This window comes from Pyrus communis, chromosome 4 (genome assembly GCF_041283825.1).
Source record: "Pyrus communis isolate YQ-2024b chromosome 4, ASM4128382v1, whole genome shotgun sequence".
In the NCBI taxonomy this organism is placed as follows: domain Eukaryota; kingdom Viridiplantae; phylum Streptophyta; class Magnoliopsida; order Rosales; family Rosaceae; genus Pyrus; species Pyrus communis.
The window spans coordinates 19,918,407-19,942,775 of record NC_142568.1 but is presented as its reverse complement, the minus strand read 5'-3'; the positions used below and the strand labels follow the sequence as shown (position 1 = coordinate 19,942,775).

Sequence of the window (24,369 nt, the reverse complement as noted above, 5' to 3'; positions counted from 1 at the left end):
AGAGATTTAACAAAACACTCTCGATACTGTTCATTTTTAACGAAAAATTACATTTATACATTTTCCTGATACTATTCACTATATCTTTAAAAAGGGTTTTTTTATTAAAAGAGAATTTTTTATAGACTTTTCGTTAGTTTTCCTTAAATACTAATCTAATTATCAATTGTCATACCATTTAATTTAGAGTAATGTTATTCATACCATATTTTTGTACTATATTTTCATACCACCTTAGGTGGCATTTGATGTGTATAGCCACATCATTTGAATTAATCAGATTTTTAAATTTAGTTCATTATTTAATAAACTAATAATTAAGAAAAACTAGTTAATTAAATGATGATTTTGGTATACGTGGAGTATTTCTCCTTCATTTCCTTGGGGTTTTCAATTTTTTCAAATGATATGGCTGTCCACATCAGATGCCACCTAAGGTGGTATAGAAATGTGGTATAAAAATTTGGTATGAATAACATTATTCTTTAGTTTATAATTTGATCTACAAATTTATTCTCTCTAATCTTACCCCAATAATCAAGGATAGAGGTATGAAATCTCCGTTTAGATAATACAAAAAAATATTTGACAACAGTAATCTATGCGTTGTAATGCAGTTGGACAATATAGTTGACAAGCTCTAAAAAATTTCTATGGCGCAAAAGTTCTGTTGCATTTAGTGTTGGCCCCAATTGGACAAGGAAGGCGGACGCCACAGACACCGGGGAGTTCAGAGACAAGATTAGGCTTGAGTCCGCTGGTTGTTGTAGCAGTGTTGACCAAGCAAGTGCAAGCGGTTCGGCGGTCAGGTGTGGTCTGAGCGGCGCCGTTCAGGTTTATAATCCCTTGGCAACATGCTGGTGGCACTGCCCCGCCACTCTTAAAATAAGGAATGCAGGGTCCCACGTACTGTGTCACCTGGCTGCATGATGAGATGGTAGCTTGGGAGAATGGTGCACCCACCACCATGCACACGAGGGCCACGAAGGCAAGCTTGAAGGCCAGAGAGTTCGCCATTGATATTGGATTTAAAGGGAGCCACAGAGCTTGTTGGATTTTTTCTGTTTTGATTTGTGATAGTTTGATTGTGTGGCCCGGAAAGTAGGGTTTCGGAGGGTTTATATAAGAAAATGTGGGAGTGCAGGACAAAGACACGTACGTTTGTGGCCAGAAATAGGATGCATGGTATTAGTTGGCAGCTGAATTCAAAGCTTTTTAGTTGTACTTATTTTTATGCGACATCATTTGAATGCTCTTGAAGCTTCATGTGTAGAAACCTATGAAAATTTGAACTTGTAATCTGCCTTGAGTTGAGGCCAGCGTTGCAGGTGTCTAAAAAGTATGGTAAATCTTACAAGACGAACAGCATAGAGTGCTCGGAAGCTGTAGTTTTATTAGGCCATCTCCATTGGTAAGAGATTCGGGTCCAAATTTAGGGTTTATTACAAGCAATATTTCCCACGCTAAGCTACACTAAAGCAAAGAGGAGAAAGTTTGAATCTGAAATGCAGCAGATTGAAGATGAATTCCCTATTCTTTGGAAAATCTACCACTTCTACCAAAAGTCTTGTTTGAATTTACCTACAAACTTGAAACTCATATTTGAATTCTATTGCATTATAGATTGTTAATTACAAGTTACTAAAGTTCTGTGAGAAATTGTATGCAGCTTCTGTCACATTTGTGTTTCTTGAATTTTTGACAAATTCATGTGGACTAGTTAGTTTGTTTACGGTTCCATTAACAATCATAGAAGAATAATTGACCATATGAACCAATCATACAAGAAAAATAGTACAAGTTATTCTCTATCGTGACATCTTTAGGTCCAAATCTTTCAAGTAGAAGAGATATCTTTGTAAATATTTCGAGTCTTTTGAGTCAGTGAATCTCCTAGTCACCTATTAATTAACTATGTGTTTAAGAAATTTTACTATAGATCATGGACGAAGAATAATTGATGTTCATTGAGCATATGCACTTTGTCATGAAGGGAGAAATCTTATTTGATTTATTCCAAAATCAGATGACACACACACACACTTCTTTTTAACACAAGGACAAATAACTTAACAAAACCATGATCAGGGCACATGATTTTGTTCCCACTTTATTCCCACACCATATTTCCTGAAAATAAGTAGTACATCTCAACTTCATCACTTAATGCTGCAACACAAAAAATCCAACAAAGGAAAAAGATTAATCCAGTTCTAGCTAAAAAAGATAAACAGGATAAAATATTCCGACTTATTGCTATGTCGATCTATTACTGTTACCGAGTGTATAATAATATGTAACAAGTTATACCTGTTGCAGTCGGTAGAGGTGCTGAACTTGTAAGGGAGGTTAACTCCACAGCTGGAGGGAAGGCCAGCGACAAGTTATTAGGCTGGGGTCCTGGAATCGTACTGGCATCTGATTCCAAACACTTACAAACGGTTTGGCGGTCAGCTGTGGTTTGTGCCCTATTGTTTACGGACCTAACCCATTGCAACATGGTACAGCAGAGGCAGGTCCTCCACTACCCGTAAGGTAGCTTATGCGGGGGATCATGGCTTCAGTCACATCGCCACATGTTATGGCCTGCGCTGAAGGTGCACCCATCGCCATGCACAGGAGCAACACACAAACTCCTACCTTCATTGGTACACCAATGTTTGCCATATAGAATGAATAATACCATGAACACAAAACAGTTTTTCTTCTGAGTTAAGATGTTTAGTTCGAGCTGAGATACGGTGGTTATATTGAGTGAAGAAGCTAGATGAATGAAAGAGCCAACTGTAATCACTTAATTTGGTGGTTAAGGTGGGTTCAATGCTTTAATTTCATTTCTTATCTTATCACAATTTTGTGTTGTAATGGTTGAGAGCTTAAATGGTTTCATCGGTAAGGCAGTGAACCTGTTTTGAGTAACTGTATCCAGAAAAAATAGTTGGCTAATATTGGTAAATCGCATTTATAGAGATTACAGATTACAGATATGATCACGTAACTTTTTATTTGGAAGGTTCATCACTTTCACATATTACATTATAACACTGATTTTTGCACCTCTCTTGTTCTTTTACACGTCTAACTCATAGTGGAAATTACTACCTACATACGTAATGAGTTTCGTGTAATTTGAGATTAGCAAAAGTGCACTCCTTTCTTTTCTTGTCAGTACATATTACAATGGACTAAGTGAGCAGTAATAGGGGAGTATTAGTCACACACTCATTTTTACTTTCTACACACTTTTATTATTTTTTGTCAATTAGTCTTCTTCAATCCATTTGATCCGATGATCGAAAATTGAAAATGATGTGTTAAAAGTAAACATAAGTATCGTTAGCACCACCCTATTATATAACCTTTCACTTTTCTCTAGTAATAAAACAATAAAAATAGTTAATTTGTGTAATACTTTCTGCTACAAACAAAAGCGTCTTCCCCTATCTCTCTCTCTTGGTCCTACTTTTTTTTCTTCACAAAATTGTAATTTCATAGCAATTGAAGCAAGAAAAATCTTTTCTTAGATTATTGAATTAGTTGGAGTGAGATACTAACTTCGATTAGAATTTTGATTGTTTATTGAATTTGGCATGAATACCTTCACGCAAAAAAATCATGAAAAACTACCATAGGAGGGTCCTTTTATAAAATTCGGACGAAGGCCAAAGATGGCTCTGCTTGAGCTTTGGCATGTGATCAACAGATTCAGTTGGTCCACTTAATCTTATTCATTTCCATGAGAGAGTAATATATATACTTGGTCTTGTTCAAAACCATCAGAAAGCAAAATTATGATGTTTACGAAGTAGGGTAAGGCCAATTGACATCTTTCCTTATTATTATTTTTTTATAAGAATGTACATAAGGTAGGAGAAAGGCCACTTTCTCAAAACTTCTGGGTGATATGAAAAATGTTGTCTAGATGTGTTTCAGACGATGGTTTGCGTTCTAGAGGATGGTTATAACTGTTGTATGCTCTTCCATGAGACGACACTCACTTAAACGACTATTTTTTTGTGCATGCAGCAGACTAGACGACAGCAAAACAATGCATCCAAAAAAGGTTTCATCAAATAAGTCTATAACAATGTTTTAGATTATATACCCAAGTGAACCACATTTGTAGAAGGTACATGGCGCAATAGGGCCCAAACGGTCAAGTCCACTTTTTTCACTAAAAAGTCAAACCTGACACTATTCATTTTACCTTTTATTTTGTCCTTATCGTTAAAATTCAAAGTTGTCAAACCCTTTTCATTAGTTTTCCTTTTAGAAAATCGAAAAATGAAAGAAAAATAAAATAAAATAGAAAAAAAAATAATAACTGAAAGTTGAAGAGACCGAACTGAAATTTATTGATTCAATTTTAGGTTCTTATTGGATAAAAACCAAACCGAACCCAAAAGAAGCAAAACAACATCGTTTTACACTTAATCCTAAGGTTGTTCCCCCCTGCATATGCAAACTCTCATTAGAGCTCGAAATGGTTAGATGTTAGAACTTTTGAAGTTGAAGTATTGTAGAGTTGAAGCTTGATTTGTAATAGCTTCCATGCTTTAAAGACGTTTTATTTTGTTTAGTAGAATACTTATTTTACGATCGTAATGTTAGATTGTGAATTATCTGTTTTTGTGGTTCATTGAGTGCTTAGACTCTTAATATCTAATTTTATGAATTAATTGTTATTTGTGGATCTTAAAATCGGGTAATCTATCTTCCCAAACCTCAAGTTTTTTTTTCCTTCAATTCTTTCCAATTTCAAATTTAAAAAAAAAAAAAATTGAAATCGAACTGGACCAAACCAAAATAGAAAGATTGAATTTAGTTACTTTGGTTTACCCTTTACGAATTGAGAAAACCAAACCAAAGTTACTCTTCTGTACGGTTTTCGGTTCACCCTTTTAATAACCATATAGTTATAACTGATTCATGTAACTAGATTGGTTAATCAATTGGTTTGAGTTTGTTAGGATAAAGTTGTTAGAAAGGGTAATTGAGTCATTGTGTATTGAGATATTAGCTATTATAAATAGCTGTTGTAGCAGTCGCTTTTAGACAATTACATTTTCATATGCTTCTCAATAATATACAGAGCTTTCTTCTTCTTCTTTTTATCATTCCTTCTGCCTTTGTTCTATAATCTTAGCATATCCTAATATTCTAGGTTAATATGGTATCATCGCCGGCGAAGGCTCGCTGCCACTTCCGGTCCTAAGGGTTTCTTCCGCTACTCTAGTTCAATTTTGCTGGAGGAGGCTTGCTGTCATTTCTGAGGGTTCTTGTGGATTCTTGGTGTTTTCATCTGAAGGTTCTTTGGTTGATTGGGCTACTGAAGTTTACAATGGTGTTCGAAGGATCGATCGTGAGTTGTGTTTGAAGAATTGCTCCATTTCAGGTGATATTGTTCTTGTTTCTTCGTCTGGGTTTTGTTTTGTCTTCCATGTTGATTTCCTCTCTGGAGAATAATGGAGTTTTGAGAGTCTGTCATGATTCTTGTGAATTGGGGATTCTGTTATGTTTTCTCCTGAATTGGTGAGTGAATTCTGATATAGTGGTTGTGGTTTTTACTGGCGTTTGAGATTCTGTCATGATTCTCGTAAATTGGGGATTCTGTTATGATTTCTCCCGAATTGCTGCATGAATGTTGCTCTAGTGTTTGTGAGATGGTTCATTGAAGTATTGATAATGATATTGTGATTTCGTATATCAGTTTCAAGAAAGTGTTAGTCTTTCTTTGTTTCACGTTCTGCTTGCAAGAAAGTTCCAATCTTTCTTGAGTTGTCTAAAGTGTTAGTCTCTGAAGTTGGTTGTTTTGATATGTGGAAGTGTTCATTTTTCTATCATGGTTGCGTCTTCGTTTAAAGTTGAAGGTGTTTTAGGAATGCTTACTATCAAGCTTAGGGATGATAATTTTGCCAAATGGGCATTTCAGTTTCAGTCAGTGTTAAGAGGATATAAGCTGTTTGGTCATTTTGATGGTACAAATCCTTGTCCATCAAAGTTTGTTGTTGATTCAACTAATGGGGTTACAAGGGAGGTCACAGAAGCATATACTGAGTGGGAGACAATTGATATGGCTTTGTTAAGTCTCTTGCTTGCCACTCTTACTGATGAGGCTATGGAATATGTGATTGGGTGTCGAACGGCGTATGAAGCTTGGACTAATCTGGTTGATCGATATGCCACTGTGTCTAAATCCAGAATTAATCACTTGAAAACTGAGTTACACACAATTCAAAAAGGGTCAGATACCATTGATAAATATCTGTTGAGGCTTAAGCATATTCGAGAACAACTTAGTGCTGCAGGAGAATCCATCTCAGATAATGATGTTATGATTGCTGGTCTTGCTGGATTACCTAGGGAGTATGGTGTTATTCGTACTGTTATATTGGCCAGGGAGTCTACACTCACTTTGAAGGAGTTCAGAGCACTGTTACTTGGGACTGAGAGGGAAATCGAAGGAGAAATGAATACACTTACTCAGAATCTGTCAGCACTCTATGTTCAAGGGTCAAGTTCTGGTTCAAATACTGATTCTGGTTCTTGTGCTTCATCTTCAAATTCTCACAGTCATGCTCATATTCCGACCATCACTGCTGGTACTATCACTGCTGTACCTTATGCTTCACAACCATCCTTACAACCATCTCAAGTTCAACATCCCTTTTATTCTCTACCACCACCTCAGTTTCCAAATGATTCATTTGGTTACGGTTTTTCTGCAAACTCAAGTGGTCAAAATGCATCTAGACCACAGTCTGTGAATGCACAGTCTGGATCTTTTGTGAATCACTATAGGGGTAACAACAACTATAGAGGTGGAAACAATTACAGAAATAACAATGGTTTCAGAGGAAGAGGATATAATTCTGGTAATTCAGGGGGTTCAAGGCAATCTGGAAATGGAAATAATAATTGGTCAGGCATGGTTGATACTAGAACTACTTTGCTGATTGAATGTCAGATTTGTAACAAACGTGGACACACTGCAGTTAATTGCTTTCATAGGAATTCGAATGTACCAACCACAGGTGTTGTAGTAGAGTGTCAAATATGTGGGAAAAGGGGTCACTCGGCCTTGGATTGCTATCAAAGGGGAAACTATGCGTATCAAGGACAACCTCCACCTCCATCACTGTCTGCAATGAATGCACAACAGACTTCATCATTTCTTCCTCAAGATGCTTGGATTGTTGATTCTGATGCGTCCCATCATATAACTTCTGATATCAGTGCTCTCTCTCAAGTAATACCTTTTGAGGGATCTGAGAAGATAACAATTGGGAATGGTACAGGTCTACCAATTAAAAATATTGGTTCAACTATGCTTCAAACTCCTACATGTTCCCTGGTTCTTAATAAAGTTTTGCATGTGCCTAATATTGCTAGGAGTTTACTCTCTGTCAAGCAGTTATGTGCAGATAACAAAAGTTGGTTTATCTGTGATGATTCTGAATTCTTTGTGCAGGACAAGAAGACAAAGGAGATAGTGTACCATGGAAAGAGTAGGCCTGAGGAATTGTTCCAGATCCCTGTAGTCACAAGTGCAAAGGGTTCTCAGTTCATAACAAAGTATCCAGCAGCTTATTTGGGCAAAGCAGTGAAGAATACTGTCTGGCATCAGAGATTGGGACATCCAGCTCATGATGTGATGACTACAATGTTAAAACAGTCAAATATTCCAGTACAAACAGATGATAATAATAGTACTTGTATCTCTTGCATTCAAGGAAAGATGTCTAGGATTCCATTTCCTGTTAGAACTGATAGGTGTACATCTCCTTTTCAGAAAGTACACACTGATATCTGGGTCCATCACCTGTAAGATCCATAGAGGGATATAGGTATTATGTAACATTTGTTGATGAATATACAAGATTTGTTTGGATATTTCCCATGAGCAATAAATCTGATGTGTTTACAATCTTTGTTAAGTTCTACAAGTTTATTCTTAATCAATTTGGTGCAACAATCAAGTCATTGCAAACAGATGGGGGAAGGGAGTATACAAGCAAGGGTTTTACTTCATTTCTAGCTGACAAAGGTATCTTGCAGCTCATATCTTGCCCTTATACTCCTCAACAGAACGGCATGGCAGAAAGGAAACATAGACATATTTTGGACACTGCAATCACTCTTCTTAGTGCTTCTGGTTTACCTTCTGAGCTATGGTACTTTGCTTGTGCTCATTCGGTTCTGTTAATCAATAACATGCCTTGCAAAAGTTTGTCTTTCAGTTCTCCATATTTGACTTTGTATAAGAAGGTACCTGATTTACACTATCTTAAGATTTTTGGCTCTGCTGTATTTCCATGGCTAAGACCCTACAACATTAATAAGTTACAACCAAGATCAGTGATGTGTGCATTCTTGGGTTATTCACAAGGGTACAAAGGAGTGATTTGTTATAACTTGCAGACCAAGAAATTTATTCTTTCCAGACATGTCTGTTTTGATGAATCTTTATTTCCTGCGAAAATGGTTCAACACACAAGACCTGCAAGGTTGGATAGACATGAGGAACAGGAACAACCAAGGGATGCACCTGTTATGGTATCTATCCCAGTGTCACATGCAAGGCGACCTACGGATCATGCAGGATCACAGAGTTCCGTCTCTCACTCAAACACAGAAATATTCTCTCCCAATATTAATACATCAGAAGATCATGTCTCAACAAAATCAGATAATCAGGGGTCTGGAACACCTGATGCTCATTCCTCTCCACCTAACACTACTCCTTTGCTTCCTGTCATTGATCCTGCCCAACTCCAGGTAGTTCTTCCTTTTACCTCACCTTCCCATCATACTACTTCAGTCATCACAGATGTAAATCCGAGTTGTATCCAAACCAGGTTAAAAACTGGTACTATTGTTAAGAAGAGTTATGTGGGATGTCTTGCTTTTCTACCTCAGTTGCATTCCTTAAATCTTGATGGATTACTTTTTGCTGATTTTTCTACCAACTTCAGTGCCCATTTGTCTGGGGGTTTTTCTTTTCTTGCTGATATCACAGATGGGGAAGAACCTAGAAATTTTAAAGCTGCATCATTGAAACCAGAATGGCAACTTGCCATGCAAGAGGAATTTAATGCCCTGAAAACTCAAGGCACTTGGATACTTGTTCCACCTCCATCCCATCGATCAGTTATTGGAAGTAATTAAGTGGGTATATAAGGTAAAGAAAAATCCAGATGGTAGTATATCTAGGTTCAAAGCCCGGTTGGTGGCACAGGGATATTCTCAGGAGCACGGCTTGGATTACTCAGAGACTTTCAGTCCAGTGGTTCGACATACCACTGTCAGACTTATTTTAGCCTTAGCAGCTCAGTTTAGTTGGCAATTAAGGCAACTTGATATCAAAAACGCATTTCTTCATGGAGACTTGGAAGAAGAGGTTTATATGAAACAACCACAAGGGTTTGTGGATGCTACATGTCCTGATCATGTCTGCAAATTGGTCAAATCCCTGTATGGGTTAAAACAGGCTCCTCGAGCTTGGAATTCGAAATTTACTAGCTTTCTTCCTGCTATTGGTTTTCAATCCTCTCTTTCAGATACTAGTCTCTTTGTCAAAGTTGATGGTGGAGACATGATCCTCTTATTGTTGTATGTGGATGACATCATTCTCACTGGTTCAAACTCACTCAAAATACAGTCTGTAATCGATGCTCTTGCTGATGTGTTTGATCTCAAAGATATGGGGAGGTTAACATACTTTTTGGGGTTGCATATCCAGTATCGAGATGACGGTTCCTTGTTTATATCACAGACTAAATATGCCAAAGATGTGTTACACAAGCCAGGTATGGAGAACTGCAAGTCTACCTCAACACTGTCTAAACCTCACACTCAATTTCTTGTTGGTGAAGGAACAATGCTATCAGATCCGAGTCACTATAGAAGCATAGTTGGGGCTCTTCAGTATCTAACTTTTACTCGGCCTGATATAGCCCATTTCGTGAACATGGTTTGTCAATTCATGGCACAACCAACTGATTTACATATGTTTCTGGTCAAACGAATCTTGAGATATATACAAGGCACTATTAGATATGGCTTACAGTATACAAAAAGCAAGGATTTCAATATAACTGCTTATTCTGACTCCGATTGGGCAGCAGATATCAACACCAGAAGATCCATTACAGGTTTTGTTGTGTATCTTGGGACAAATCCGATTTCCTGGCAGTCTAAAAAGCAATCCACAGTCTCTAGAAGCTCCACAGAGGCAGAGTACAAGGCTTTAGCACATTGTGCAGCTGATGTCTTTTGGATCCGTTCAGTTTTTAAGGATATTCATCAATCCATATCAGCCCCGCCATCCTTATACTGTGACAACCTCTCAGCTTTGGCTTTAAGTTCAAATCCAGTCTTTCACTCCAAGATCAAACATCTGGACACAGATTATCACTTTGTGCGTGAGAAGGTTCAGAGAGGAGATCTGATGGTTCACTATATTCCGACAGAGGATCAGGTAGTTGATGTCTTCACCAAGGGACTACATAGTCCCATATGTCAAAGACATTGTCGAATCCTTGGCTTGAGCGTTGGTTCTGCAGCAAACTCAGCTTCGGTAGCTCAGCTTGGTTTGAGGGGGGAGTAATAACCATATAGTTATAACTGATTCATGTAACTAGATTGGTTAATCAATTGGTTTGAGTTTGTTAGGATAAAGTTGTTAGAAAGGGTAATTGAGTCATTGTGTATTGAGATATTAGCTATTATAAATAGCTGTTGTAGCAGTCGCTTTTAGACAATTACATTTTCATATTCTTCTCAATATTATACAGAGCTTTCTTCTTCTTCTTTTTATCATTCCTTCTGCCTTTGTTCTATAATCTTAGCATATCCTAATATTCTAGGTTAATACCTTTAAGTCTCCACACTTTATTTTGAACAGTAGCTCTAAAATGAGCTTGAGTATCATAGCATAATTAGTTTGTAACCAAGTAGCTCATGGCAGAGAAAGTCCCAACCCAAATTAATTCATCATTTTTCTCAACTAAGGGCATCATTTACTAACAATAGCAGGCTCAACAACCAGGAGCTTTTAATCTATTGGCTTTCAAAATAAAAAACCTTGAGATTTAGATTTTTCACTCCATTTTTTATTAGCGAAAAATGTAGTAATCTCGACGACATCACAAGTCTTTAATGTTAACAGTCATTGGTGAATTCAATCCAGCGGTTGATCATGCTAGTTTTGCTTCCTTTTTTCTTCGTATCTCTTTCCGTTCCATTTTTGTTTAGTTTCTTGTGGGAGGAAGAGGAATTTAAGTAATTAAAAAGGAATATAGCAAAAGAGGAGAACTTTACTTAAACTTCATATATTATTAATTAATTCTACATGGATGCATAGGGATGATACAGAAGTAGCATAGAATAATTTAAACGATTCCCTCATGAGGAACCCCTTGTGGCCGGATCGCAAAACCACGTTTTATTTTCACTCTATTATAATTATCTGCCGCCGAAAATGATCATCTCCCTTCAAGCTTACTTCACGCTGCAATCATACCGAAAAAGAAAAAAAGAAAAACAAAACACAGAGAAGTCAATAAATTATATCGTTGTTCTTGAGGAAGATGCATTAGCCAAAACAAAAACAATTATTAACGAGGTATGCATTTGTTTAGGTTATGGAATTCAACCGTTAGATCAAACGGGAATTAGGGTTCTGTGAGATACTGTCAAACAGTTAATTTTGATCCAACGGTAATTTGGGTTTTGTGATACTTACGTGGCGCAGTTGGTGGAGGTGCTGATCTTGTAGGGGACGTTGACTCCACACTTTCCAGGAAGCGATTCGGCATTGCCAGGGTTAACACCACTGACGCTGCCGGCAAGGTTCTTCAGGCAGTTGCAAGCAGCCTGGCGGTCAGGGGTGGTCTTGGCCAAGCCGTTAATGGTTTTGATTCCATTGCAGCAAGCTGGAGGGACAGCTCCGCCACTCCTCACGTAGTTAATGCATGGTGCAAGGTTGGCGCTCACCTGGCTACATGTTATGGCATGAGCAACGCTGACAGCCATGCACAAGGCCACCACCAAAGCAAGCTTGATCACTGCAGAGCTAGCCATAACGAATTAATTAGGATGTGGATTACCAAAGTGTGTATGAGTAATGGATGCGAAAGAACTTGAATTGAAGACTCGTGCAGTTAGTGAGTTGTAAAGGCACTATGGTGGTGCTTATATAGAGAAAAATTAAGAGAGAACGTGTGAACGAAGGGTATAGTGGTCAAAAAAATTTGTACGTTTACGTGTTTAATTACTTGTTACCTCAATCATTGCGATGAATTATAAACTTGAAGTACTCCTTATATTTTAAAGGTATTGAAAAATTAGTCGGAACACAACTCAAATTATGATTTGTCTTTAATGAAGAATGATTTCTTTTTTATACAACGATACTTTATCTTAAATGGTAATAGATATTTGGGACAAGTCTTACGATTGATCGATCATAATAATTTAGTTTTGAATTCGTCATGTAAAAGAGTTGAACCTATAGTCAATACATTCTTACAAATGAAAGAAAGTATTTCTATACTCCATTGTTGTGAAAAGTTATATATAAGCAACCTTGTATTGAACTAAAAAACAAAAAAAGAAAACTAACAAAAAGTCCAAAAAAACTTTAGGTTTAATGAAAAAATGACAAATAAACGTGTAGTGAATAGTACGGAAATGTAAAAAAGTGATTTTTCGTTAAAAGTGAACAATACCGAAAATATTTTGTTAAAATTCCAATAAAAAAAAAGCAACCACGTATTTTCCTTGATATATATTCTTGCTAGTAAATATATAGTGAGAAGGATAATGTTCGGGAAACCAAATGATGCATATTACTGATAAAAAATAAGTACGTTAAACGACATTTAATTAGTAATCCAATCATCAACAATTATATCATTTAGTCCACACAATTTGATTTAAAAATTAGATCCCCTAAATATTACCCGAGTGAGAAATACATTACCCAGTGTGCACCCAACTACAGAAGAAAATGCGCATGTACGTGTGGTGGGAGTTGGGAGGAAGTTGGTTGGTCGTTGTGATGAAATTAATGCTTTTGGTACGTACCATGCTCTATTTTTTTTAATTACAATTAAATCCCTTAATTTCTCTTAAGCAAAAAATTGAACTTTCTAGCCCAATCACATGTGAGATTTTTTCAATATGATCGGTACACAAGTTGGTACACCACGTATCATTATACAAATAGTGAGATATGTGTGCTAAAAAGTTAATAATTTAAAAAATAAAATTTCTCACCATTTCTATTAAAACACGTGGTATATCACTTGTATTCCCGTCACAATTAAAATATTCTCCAATCACATAAATGATCCGTCACTCACCACCTACGTGAAAGCGAAGGTACTTAATTATATAATGTTATATATGGAAATCATATTTTGAAAACCATATAATGTTTTAATTGATGGTTAATTTTTTTTTTAATATTAAGGGGTGTATTCAATTGGGATTTTGAGGAATTTTAATTTTTTTTAATGAATTTAGGAGTATTCAATCAGGATTTTAAGTGATGTTCTTAAATTCAATGTGTATTCAATCAGGATTTTAAGATAGTTTATTAAAATCCTTAGAAATCCGAGTGTATTCAATTAGAATTTTAAAGAAGTTTATAAATCCATTAAAATCTCTCAAATTCCTAATTGAATACACCCTCTAAGTTTTTTTGTGTAATTTAAAGAAAGAATTCAATCATCAAATGCTACATCATGTAATCTACAAAATATAATTCAAGTAGATGGTCTCTTTAGCGTCACCTTTGATGAAAACCCTAAGATAGGTTTCATTGCACCAACTAATCAATTACAAGCACTACGAAAAACAACCATTTTATTTCTGCCAATTCGATGCTATTTCATAACCAGTTATTGTGTACTTCACAAAAATGTCACCCTTGATTGAAACAATGAAAAAAATCGTGGTAGATCTTCACTGTGTATATGTCTTTAATGGTAAAACCAGGTAATTAAAAAATATTAACCTTGGATAATGTCTTCCCAGTTGGCTGAAGAAAAACCAAACTTTGTGGCACCCCAAACATGTCTCCGTCCAAATTACTGGTTGCTGGCACCTGGGTGGGCACACAATTAAGGTCGGGGTCCCTTGAAATTAATGGCCAATGGTGCATGGTGTGTAATTGATTCCTGTTCAGTGTCCCTTCTCGTTGACGCGTGTACCTTAGCATCCCTCTCAATATTATTTGTCCTCTGACCAAAATCAAGTAAAAAAAAAAAAAAAAAGAACTCGTGGACCAGATCTCTCGAGGGATTAATTCTCTAGCTAACTCACCCTAACTGGCTCTTTATCTATCTAATTAGTTCTCTTTTCCTCGTTGCTTAATTGTTAAGCTTCAATATTGTGTCAACAAAGTGGTTGTCAATAAGATTAAAGGCCATCTTTTGTTTTATTAAGGGGATACTTTGAATGCGGTTCTTAGTCCCTAACACTCTTTGACTAAAATCTTAATGGTATTCAAAATTTGATCAAAGTTCTTTGACTTTGTACACCTCATTATATTACTATTAATATTTATATTTTTATAGTTTTGACATTAATTGTTTGATATTTTATGAGATTTATAATCCTATAAATTTAAAATCCTTCATTATAATACTATTAGAAACGGCTACAATAAAAAAATTCAAACATTTTGATTGAATAAATGGATAAAAACTATGTAACAATAAGAAATAATAAATGGCAAAAGAATGTATCCATAGTGTTAAAAAAATTGGTACATTTCACATATAACAAAGTGGTACATTAAAAAAGAAGAATGGGTACATTATAAATAAATTAGGGTACAAATAAAAGATTTAAAAATTATGAGTACAAATGAAATTTTAAAAAATATGGGCGTAGAAAAAAAATTAATACATGGGTATAAATTAAAACTAAAAATAAAATACTACAAATTAAAAAAAAGGTTGCAAATTAAAAGTGGGTACAAACTAAAAATATAAATATATGATACAAAATTTAGCCATAAAACATAAATATACTATATGTCACATCCCGGCCCAGACCCCCACCACAACCCGGACTTGACTCCACTGTAGCACTACATCATCCGTTTTGGGCCCTTACCACACCCTCACGGTTTTGTTTCTGGGAACTCACACGAGAACTTCCGAGTGGGTCACCTATCATGGATTGTTCTCGCGCGAACTCGCTTAACTTCAGAGTTCCGATGGAACCCGAAGCCAGTGAGCTCCCAAAAGGTCTCGTGCTAGGTAGAGATGGAAATATACATATAAGGTTTACAGGATCCACTCCCCTGGACGATGTGGGATGTTACACTATATGTAATTTTTCCATCATTGATTAATTATATAATGTCACGTGACAGTAAACACATGGGCACAAATACAAATAAAACTTCAAAAAATATGGGCACAAAAAGAAATTAATAAATGGGTTAAAATTGAAAACGAAAATTGGTACAAATTTAAAAAGGTTTGCAAATTAAAAATGGGTACAAACTAAAAATAAAAATATATGATAGAAAAAATTTTGCCATAAATATAAATATACTAATTGTAACATTTATAACACTAAAGGAATATATTTAAAAATAAAAAATATTGTATTATTGAAATAATTAATGATGTTATTAATACCCAAGGATCTTGATCGACAATTGAAAATGAATAAGGTTTTAATCAATGAAATAGCAAAATGAGGGATGAGAATCTAATTTATTGTAAATCCGAGCAAGTTTTCAATTTTAAAGCTATTTGCCAATGAAATTCACTGTTGAACCATACTTTGAAGAAGAGATTTCTTAGTAGCCTCCGTGTATAGAACTGTTAAATTCTTGGTCAATGATCTAATAACCAAGGTCTAACAACTAAATTTCATTTCATAACCTCTAAAGTGTTTAAGATAGAATTGAATCGATGACGCATTAGATTCAATGATGAAGTAAGAAATGAATGTTTATCTTAAATATAGTCCAAATTGAAAGTCGATGATGAATTTTACCCTTTCCACCTCAACAGGATTGGAAGGTGAATACTTTATTCGTCAATAATCATCTTTAACCTTTAGCTGTGCTGCTGGAGTTATTGGTCATGAGATTTATTATTCTGGATTTATTTAAGTTTTATATATATATTTTTTTTTTTTTTTTGCACAAACAACATTATTTACAATAAGAGGGTGGAAGAGTGGGTCTCATAATGAGCTAGCCATAATAATATAGTTCAAATTTACTTTTAGCGAAAATCGAATCTACATATAATCATAAAAAAATTTCTGATCCCAATTTGGGTTAGTTACATATAATATAAGAATAAACTCCACATTGTAAAAGTTATAATTTTTCTAGATCTTGTCTTCACATAATAATAATTGTCAGTAAGTTCAAAAATATGCAATATTGTTACAAAAAAAAATTGGCTACTTAGTAAATTTGGTAATCCCTTCGGGAGGTCGGGGACTCACAGAGGTATTTCAACCTTCATCTAGTCACAAATCTGGCTTCTACACCAATAACAGGTTTTGAACCTAAGACCTCCAATTTTTAGTTTAGAAAACCTTGTAATCCGTCGTTTACTATTGGACCACTAATTTGTGGTTAGAAGCTAAGTATTGTTCAACTCATTTTAGCTTTTAACACACTTCTTTTTATTTTTTTACCATTAAATTGAATAACTCAAATAAAAACAATAAATATAATTAAATAAATATGTATAAAGCTAAAAAATATGTATTCCTCACCATTACCAATATTTCAATCTTGTATAATGTAGTACGGGTTAGTGTGCCAAGCCCTTTCATATGTGAGCCGATCGACCACATTGACAGACCTGGCTTCTCTACCCTTTTATTTTTCATACATTTTTACGTTAATATTTTATATTAATTTTTTTTATAAAGATAATAAGATAAAAAGTTCAATATAAAATATTGACGTGACTTAATCGTGATCGTACAAAATATAAAAAAATGAAAATGTATGGAAAATGGGACGGCAGAGAACCCGGATCCCACATTGACATCGTGCCATAACTGGCCATGCCTGCACCGAAAGGCAAGAATGGGTTGTGGTCCACGCTCATCTACCTTCATCTTCATTATCTATATTTGGAGAAATTAGGGTTTTGTATCGAATAATGTTAGGTAGATTAAATTTGTAGACTAATTTTATAAATTAAATAATATATCACTTATAGAAATAAGTACGTTAATTAATATTTAAGTAATTATTTAATCATCAACTTCCTCGTTATTTAGTTTACAAGATTTTATTATAAATTAACCTCCCTTACATTCCCTTTTGTATTCACATAGGCTTTAGAGCCTGTAGTCATATTGGTTAAGTTTTCTTGTTTTGCATGGTGGTGGGCATTAAGTCTTCCGTTCTCTCGCCTTCTCTCCAAAATTAACCAAAATAAAATTTTAGGCTTGTATTTCACATGATGTTGGTGACTCGCACGATAGTGGACAGATTGATGTTGAATTGTCTCTGTAAGTCTTCTCGGCTCCTGAAAGAGTGAGCTGCCTTAGCAAAGCCACCAACTAGTTCTTTTTTATTGATTAAAAAAATAATACAGTTTTTGCACACAATATATCAATATTCCTTCTTTCCTGATCGTTACATGTTAACTAGAAACTTCACGTACTACTAACTATTACATCAAAAATTTCTGCCTACAGGTTCAAAGTTGTTTTAATTTTCGATCACAAATTTAGATCTTGGGTTTAGTGGAGAAGTTTTCCATGGAGTTTTTGCAGCTTTGCAAACTGGAATTTGGCGAAGAATAGCTATTATATATTGGATAATACTAGAATGACCAAAATTTTAAACTAAATTTGTAAACAAAATAATGTGTCATTAATATTATTGCTAGCTCATTGTGAGGTTTAGCCCACTCCTACGCTCTCTTGGTGTAGATGATATCATTTGTTAAAAAAAAATTGCACATTTTTTGTAATATTTATAATTGTTTTAAAACTGGGATTGAAGATATAAAAAGAATTTAAAAAAATACGATTTAATTAGGGTTATATTAGTAGGCATATGTCAAAATTTAAAGTTGATGAAGCACTTAGTACAACCGTATAGTGATATTTCTTTGAACTCGTAATTTGGTGAAGAGAGAGAGAGAGAGAGAGAGAGAGAGAGAGAGAGAGAGAGAGAGAGAGAGAGAGAGAGAGAGAGAGAGAGAGAGAGAGAGAGAGAGAACATTAAATTTAACTGTAATTTTTTTTTAATGAATCACAGTATTACTAGCCCATTGTGAGACTTAACCCTATCATTTGTTAAAACACAACATATTTTTTTATATTTATAATTGTTTTAAATGTGGGGTTGAAGATATAAAAAGAATTAAAAAAAAAACGATTTAATTAGGGTTATATTAGTGGGCATATGTCAAAATTTAAAGTTGATGGAGCACTTAGTACAACCGTATTGTGACATTTCTCTGAACTCGTAATTTGGTGATTCATTGGGCAAAGGGGTCAAGGCTATAATGAGAGATTGAAAACATTAAATTTAACTGTATTTTTTTTGAACCACATTATTACTAGTCAATTATGAGGCTTAGCCCACTTTTTCACCCCCTTAGTATAGATGATGTCATTTGTTATATTTATAATTGTTTTAAATGTGGGATTGAGGATATAAAAAGAATTAAAAAAATACGATTTAATTAGAGTTATATTAGTGGGCATATGTCAAAATTTAAAGTTGATGAAGTACTTAATACAATCGTATAGTGACATTTCTCTAAACTTGTAAGTAGTAGCAGAGCTACACTGGTAGCAATGTATACTCACAACCCCAATAACCCAGTGCTTCTCCTTGTATTTGTTGTCTTGACCTCATAATTAGTTCAAAGAAGACCAGTTTGGATGGTGTAGGTGGAGCCGTGCTAGATATTTTTCATACCATCCAATTGAAATTTGGCTTCATCAATTGGACTGGAGATACGAATTTTACTTCCTAATTCATGTGGGCTAGTCATTGTTTGATCTGTTTATGCACTACATATGTTCATCTTTCGCTTATCAATTAGAATATTACAAAACTCACTTATTACGTCTCACATTAATTATTTCAACAACTATCTTCTTATTAAGTCTTGAATTTAATCACAATTTACATTATCATCATACCCTAGTAATCGTAACAATGATGGAGTTTTAGTTTTCTTTTCAATGGATTGAATTGATCCTAATAATTGAGCAATTGTAACGTAAGATATACAATGTGAGCCTTCTGACATTCTTCTAAGACTCATGGCAACCAACCACATATATTTTGTAATTTTTTTAATACAACTATATATTTATACTAAAGAGTAGAGGAATGAATTGGTTGTGAACTTATCATTTACGATATTTGAATCTAAGAAATTTCACTTATAAGTGAAAATGAATAACGTCATACATTATTATTAAGTGACATATATTTATACTTATAAGTAGGTTAATTCATTAATTTTTTTTCTTGTGAAAAGCTTATTTTTCATGATCCTATTATTACAAAATTCTGGCTCCATCACTGCTTGTAAATAAGAAATTTTATGTTCGGTTATCGCTAGAGACGCGAATTAGAAGCACATTATTATGGCTAGTCCATTACAACATTATAAGGCATAGTGTACTCTCTCACCACTTTAGTACTTGTAATATTGTTTGTTAAAAAAAAAAAAATTGAAAAAACAATTTATGGTGTGCGGTACTTAGGAGTGTCGGTATCACTCGTAAATATTGACACGCGGCGGCATAATATGGAGGCCTTCGTCTTTTCAAGTGTAAGAATAGAAGGACGGAAGTGGCACCTGTCGTCAACTCAGTGGAATGGTACTTTTACCCGACCGCCCATAAATTAAATCCTAATGATTCACCGGCAACCAGAGGGTGGACCCCACTGGGGGGTTCTCATTCACCGTCGGTTTTGTTTTGAAATAATTGCGAATTGAGGCCCAATTTGGCCCGAAGCGTCTCAATATGAGAACTGAAGCCCAAGACGGCCCAATGTCATTGAGTGGAACAATATTGAGTATTGTGGGTTCATTTCAGTGCAAAAACTTCATGACCAATATTATTTAACAATCCAATTATAGATGGCCCATATCTCTTAATTAGGGTTTAGGTGAATGTATAGAATTTATGCCTCCTAGTTCCAACTTCCAACTTCCCTCTTTCCGCTTTATTATTACCGTGGCCCCATGCCACACAATTTTAGGACTAATTTCGTGGGCTGCATGAGATTGAGCCTTAAAAATCTGATTGGATTGGCAGAGACTTGTAACTTATGTATAAGGAAATGTTAGATAACTCATTTTATTGTGAATTCAGAACTCATCATATTCAATTTTGACCATCTCCCATTTTGACATAACAAGCAACATACTGGATTCAAGTCCATTTTAATTGGTCACAACCTATTCCATCTGGCTTACTAAACGAAGCCTTACAATATTTAGATGGGGAAGGGGTGGTTATACACTACCCTGCCCATTTTTGCTTTTGTCTTCATCTTGTGCGTTTTTTCTTCCAGATGGATTCGGTCTGGAATTCAAACAGGATTAGATGGATTTTTCTGCCGTGCATTATGGAGCTCTCCAGCTTCTAGAGTAGGTCAAAGAAAAATAGGGAGAGAAAAAGGAGAGATGAAGAGGACTCTAGAAACCAAAAATAAGAAGATAAAACTAATAATGACACATCCCGACTTGGAATGTCCACTTAGACTCCGAATCGAGCTATGTTGGCTGACACCTGGAAGGTGACAAAGCCATAAAGTGTAGTGGTGTGGAAAATGTGTATAAACTTAAACCTAAAAGTGCCTAAGTAATAGAGTGCGCTAAAAGCAGAAATGAACATATTTCACACGTGATGTTGGAGTATAAGTACATTACAGCAAGATAAGTTAAGAATTATACCATCGAAGGTAATCGTCTACACCAAGATTTCCCAAGAATCCTCGTTGACATGTAAGCTCAGCAATAAAACCTGGAGGGGCGAAAAACAAGGGTGAGTGAGCCTAGAAACAAATATTTGTAAAAACCTTTTCGAAAACATAATAACCCTTCGTTGTAAAACTAGTATAGTTTTCAAATTATACATACTATTTATAGTAAGAAAATACTTACCGTAGGCTGCAAAATCTCAAGAATTCATTACGGCACAAATATCTCGTAAATAAGGGCATGACATCCACAATCACAAAATCTCACATAAGCAACATATCATATCGGGTGCTCATCGACACATGCTGACACACAAGTTAATGCAGAGGTATTCTGACATGAACATGATTGGATATAATAATAATATACGCTCTAGTACTACAATCACGTTAAGGCTGATGTTATGCATAACACATACGAGTTGGAGTTGCCTACAGCAACTTGTACGATAGGACTGACACCTACAATGGATTCAAAGTAAGCGTATGGTGTGAGGTGCACATACACATGAAAGACTAGCCCTAGCCCAGACGAGTACCAACACCAGTGCAGCAAACGATGAACATATAACATTAATATAGTCATGCCACATCCATTCAACAATTCTAATCAATATCATACTATTCATGACCGTAAATATAATCAAGGCATCTCTTTATAGTAAGCTTACATGTGCATCCCGTAGGATTATTTCATCATTTCCCAACAATAAGGTATTTCTTATAAACACTAGCCGATGAGCACACACTATGTGTGTGTGAACAATTTCATTTTATTTTTTATTTTTTTATTAAGGAGTGTGATTAGCTTTTAAATTTTTAAAAAGAGTATGGAAAAATGATGGTGAGACAATTTCTCTTAATAAGTGCATATTTTATCTTAATATTACATAATTACTGTTTTGTCCTCCTTATGTAAATAATGTGTATCAAAAGTGAGGTTAAAATAGAAAAAGTAGGGATATGATTGTCATTTTATCAAAAAAATACAAAATTACTATTTTGCCCTCCGTATGTAAGTATTGTGTATCAAAAGTGAGGGCAAAATAAGAGTAAAAAGGGGCAAAAGATACAAAATTACTATTTTTTCCTCCTTATGTAAGTATTGTGTATCAAAAGTGAGGGCAAAATAGAAAAAAAATGGCAAAAAGTTGATAAGGAGGGTTCTCTTAATGATACTATAGATTAATTTAATCATGGGAATCGCATAAAGAATTTATTAATGCTTGTATATATGGAAACTAATTAATATATACAGGGAATTGTTATTGGCACTCCAAAAATCTCATTCTACACTCCAAACTTTCTATATTTGAAAAGAAAAATACACTTACGAGGAGTGTAGAATGAGATTTTTGGAGTGTTAATAACACTTCCCTGTATATATATATAAAGAAAAGACCCACTCACAGATCATGTCGTCGAGTCGAACCCGCCTTGTAGCATCAAGAGTCCTTGCGACGCATTTCGCCTAGAAACGAAACCATTTAGGTAAATATAACGTGCTAATGAAATTATGCGTTTTCGTACAAAATACAGCTAATAAAGGAACTATTTTAAAATGATTGAATTTCGAAAAACAGACGGCGGATTCGGAATCAGCGCATCGAAATACGCTAAGGAGGGTCTCTGTCAAATTTTACAAAAAGTCAACAGTGAACCCTAAAGTCAACAATCTATATATATTCTATTAAGAGAACCCTCATTGTCAACTTTTTTTTTTCCATTTTTTTCCAATTTTGCCCTTATTTTTATACACATTATTGACAAAAAGGAGGGCAAAATAGTAATTTTGTACCTTTTGACAAAATGACAATGATATCCCTATTTTACCCTTTTTCTTTTAGAAAATGACAATCATCTACTTATTTTTCCAATTTTACCCTCACTTTTGATACACAATATTTACATAAGGAGGACAAAACAGTAATTATGTAATAGTAAAAAAAATATATGCACTTATTAATAGAAATTGTTCACACACACAAAGTGTGTGCTCTTTGCTAGTATATATCTGGGATAACTCACTAATCAATATAGGCCCACTAAGCCCTACATAGTCTCTAGTAATACTGATTTTAATATTTGAGATCAATTCGTAGCATAGTGTCCAAAAGTCAAGTCTCTATCAAAGGTGAGGTCCACAACCCTATACATGTCAACCTGGAACTTCCGCCCATGGATTTAAGATCCATAACTTCCCATAGTCCACACAATGCTTCTAGAACAACATACTAAAACTTTTTTACGATCCAACGGTCGGATCTCTACCAATTGCTAGAATTAGGTTGTTATCAACGTTTGTTTTACAAACTTAGAAATTCAATTTGGGAAGATCTGTACGTCGGATTCTCAATCCGCCAATTCCTATGGTCCTCAAATATTACGTACTATAACATATTAAGGTTTGGTATGATTCAACGGTCGGATCGTCGAATCATAAAATGATCAGTGGCGTAGTATTCCATACTAGGTTCAAACTACCGAACTATATCAAACAGTTATCAAATTGAAAGAATATTGAATTTAACTTCAAAAGGCAGCGTCCGCCCGCTGGCCAAGCGCTGCAACGCGTGGTGGTTTCCGGCTACCGGAAACTCACTTTTTTTACTAACTTCAAATTCTACCAAAATTTACAGGAAGATAGAGCTCAACAAGAGGAACAAATTTTATAGCTGACACGAAGTCCAAAAGTGGACGGAAGATGATCAATTTTCCGATAAAGCCGACGGGTGCCCAAAGCTTCCTGGCGTCAATTTGTCGCCTACGGTGGTCCAAAAGGGTCAAAACTGGTCGAGATTTACTCCTGGGATGATGGGCTACAGAACCCAAGTGGTGGTATCGGCCATCGCTTTTCCGATTCACCAGAAAAAGGAAAAGGGTGGTCGGAGCACCATTGGTTTTCATCGGGTTTTGTGGCCTCGCACTGCCATGTACGGTGGTTAATCAAGGTTGTTCTTGGTTGGGTTTTGTAGAGGGGAGTGAGAGATTCAAGATTCTGGTGGTGGCGTTGAAAAAATCCACTGGAGTTGGCTGGAATCGGCGTTGGAAAATGGGAGGTCGCGGGGGTCAATTGGGCCGCGAATTGGTTGGGGTTTCTGGGCTTTTGGGTTAGTTTCCTCAAATGGAAACTTCCTAATTTGGCTGACTAATTATAGAGACTTACTACTAATAGTAAGTCCACATGTATAAAAGGTTTCACTACTTTTGAGGCTCATAACTTCTCCTTCTAACTTGGAATTAAGGTCCATTTACGCCCACGGGTTCGTACCGTTGAGTACTTCAAAAATACGGTAAAATACAGCCTGTTCGTTTCACGAATTGATGGTCAACGAAGGTCAACAATCTCGCCTTAATGGCATTTTCGTCCATTCACTCTTTTAAAATTAATAAAATCATAAAAG

At 35.3% G+C, this 24,369-nt stretch overlaps 1 protein-coding gene and 2 pseudogenes across 1 annotated transcript; all 3 read right to left on the bottom strand.

Annotated features, from left to right (window-relative positions):
- Nucleotides 1-582: 582 nt before the first annotated feature.
- Nucleotides 583-1,063, bottom strand: LOC137722118 (non-specific lipid-transfer protein 1 pseudogene; annotated as a pseudogene).
- A 1,114-nt stretch (nt 1,064-2,177) lies between these two features.
- Nucleotides 2,178-2,699, bottom strand: LOC148697604 (non-specific lipid-transfer protein 1 pseudogene; annotated as a pseudogene).
- Nucleotides 2,700-11,317: 8,618 nt separating this feature from the next.
- Nucleotides 11,318-12,181, bottom strand: LOC137722577 (non-specific lipid-transfer protein). Its single transcript, XM_068461614.2, has 2 exons — nt 11,747-12,181; nt 11,318-11,512 (listed from the first exon to the last, which is right to left on the bottom strand). Exons 1-2 carry the CDS (start codon nt 12,082-12,084, stop codon nt 11,503-11,505), a joined length of 348 nt encoding a protein of 115 aa, XP_068317715.2. The 5' UTR covers nt 12,085-12,181; the 3' UTR covers nt 11,318-11,502.
- Between the last annotated feature and the right edge of the window lie 12,188 nt (nt 12,182-24,369).

What these genes read in the sequence shown, in the direction of transcription:
- LOC137722577 (XM_068461614.2), bottom strand. Translation starts at nt 12,084, where the DNA reads ATGGCTAGCTCTGCAGTGATCAAGCTTGCTTTGGTGGTGGCCTTGTGC.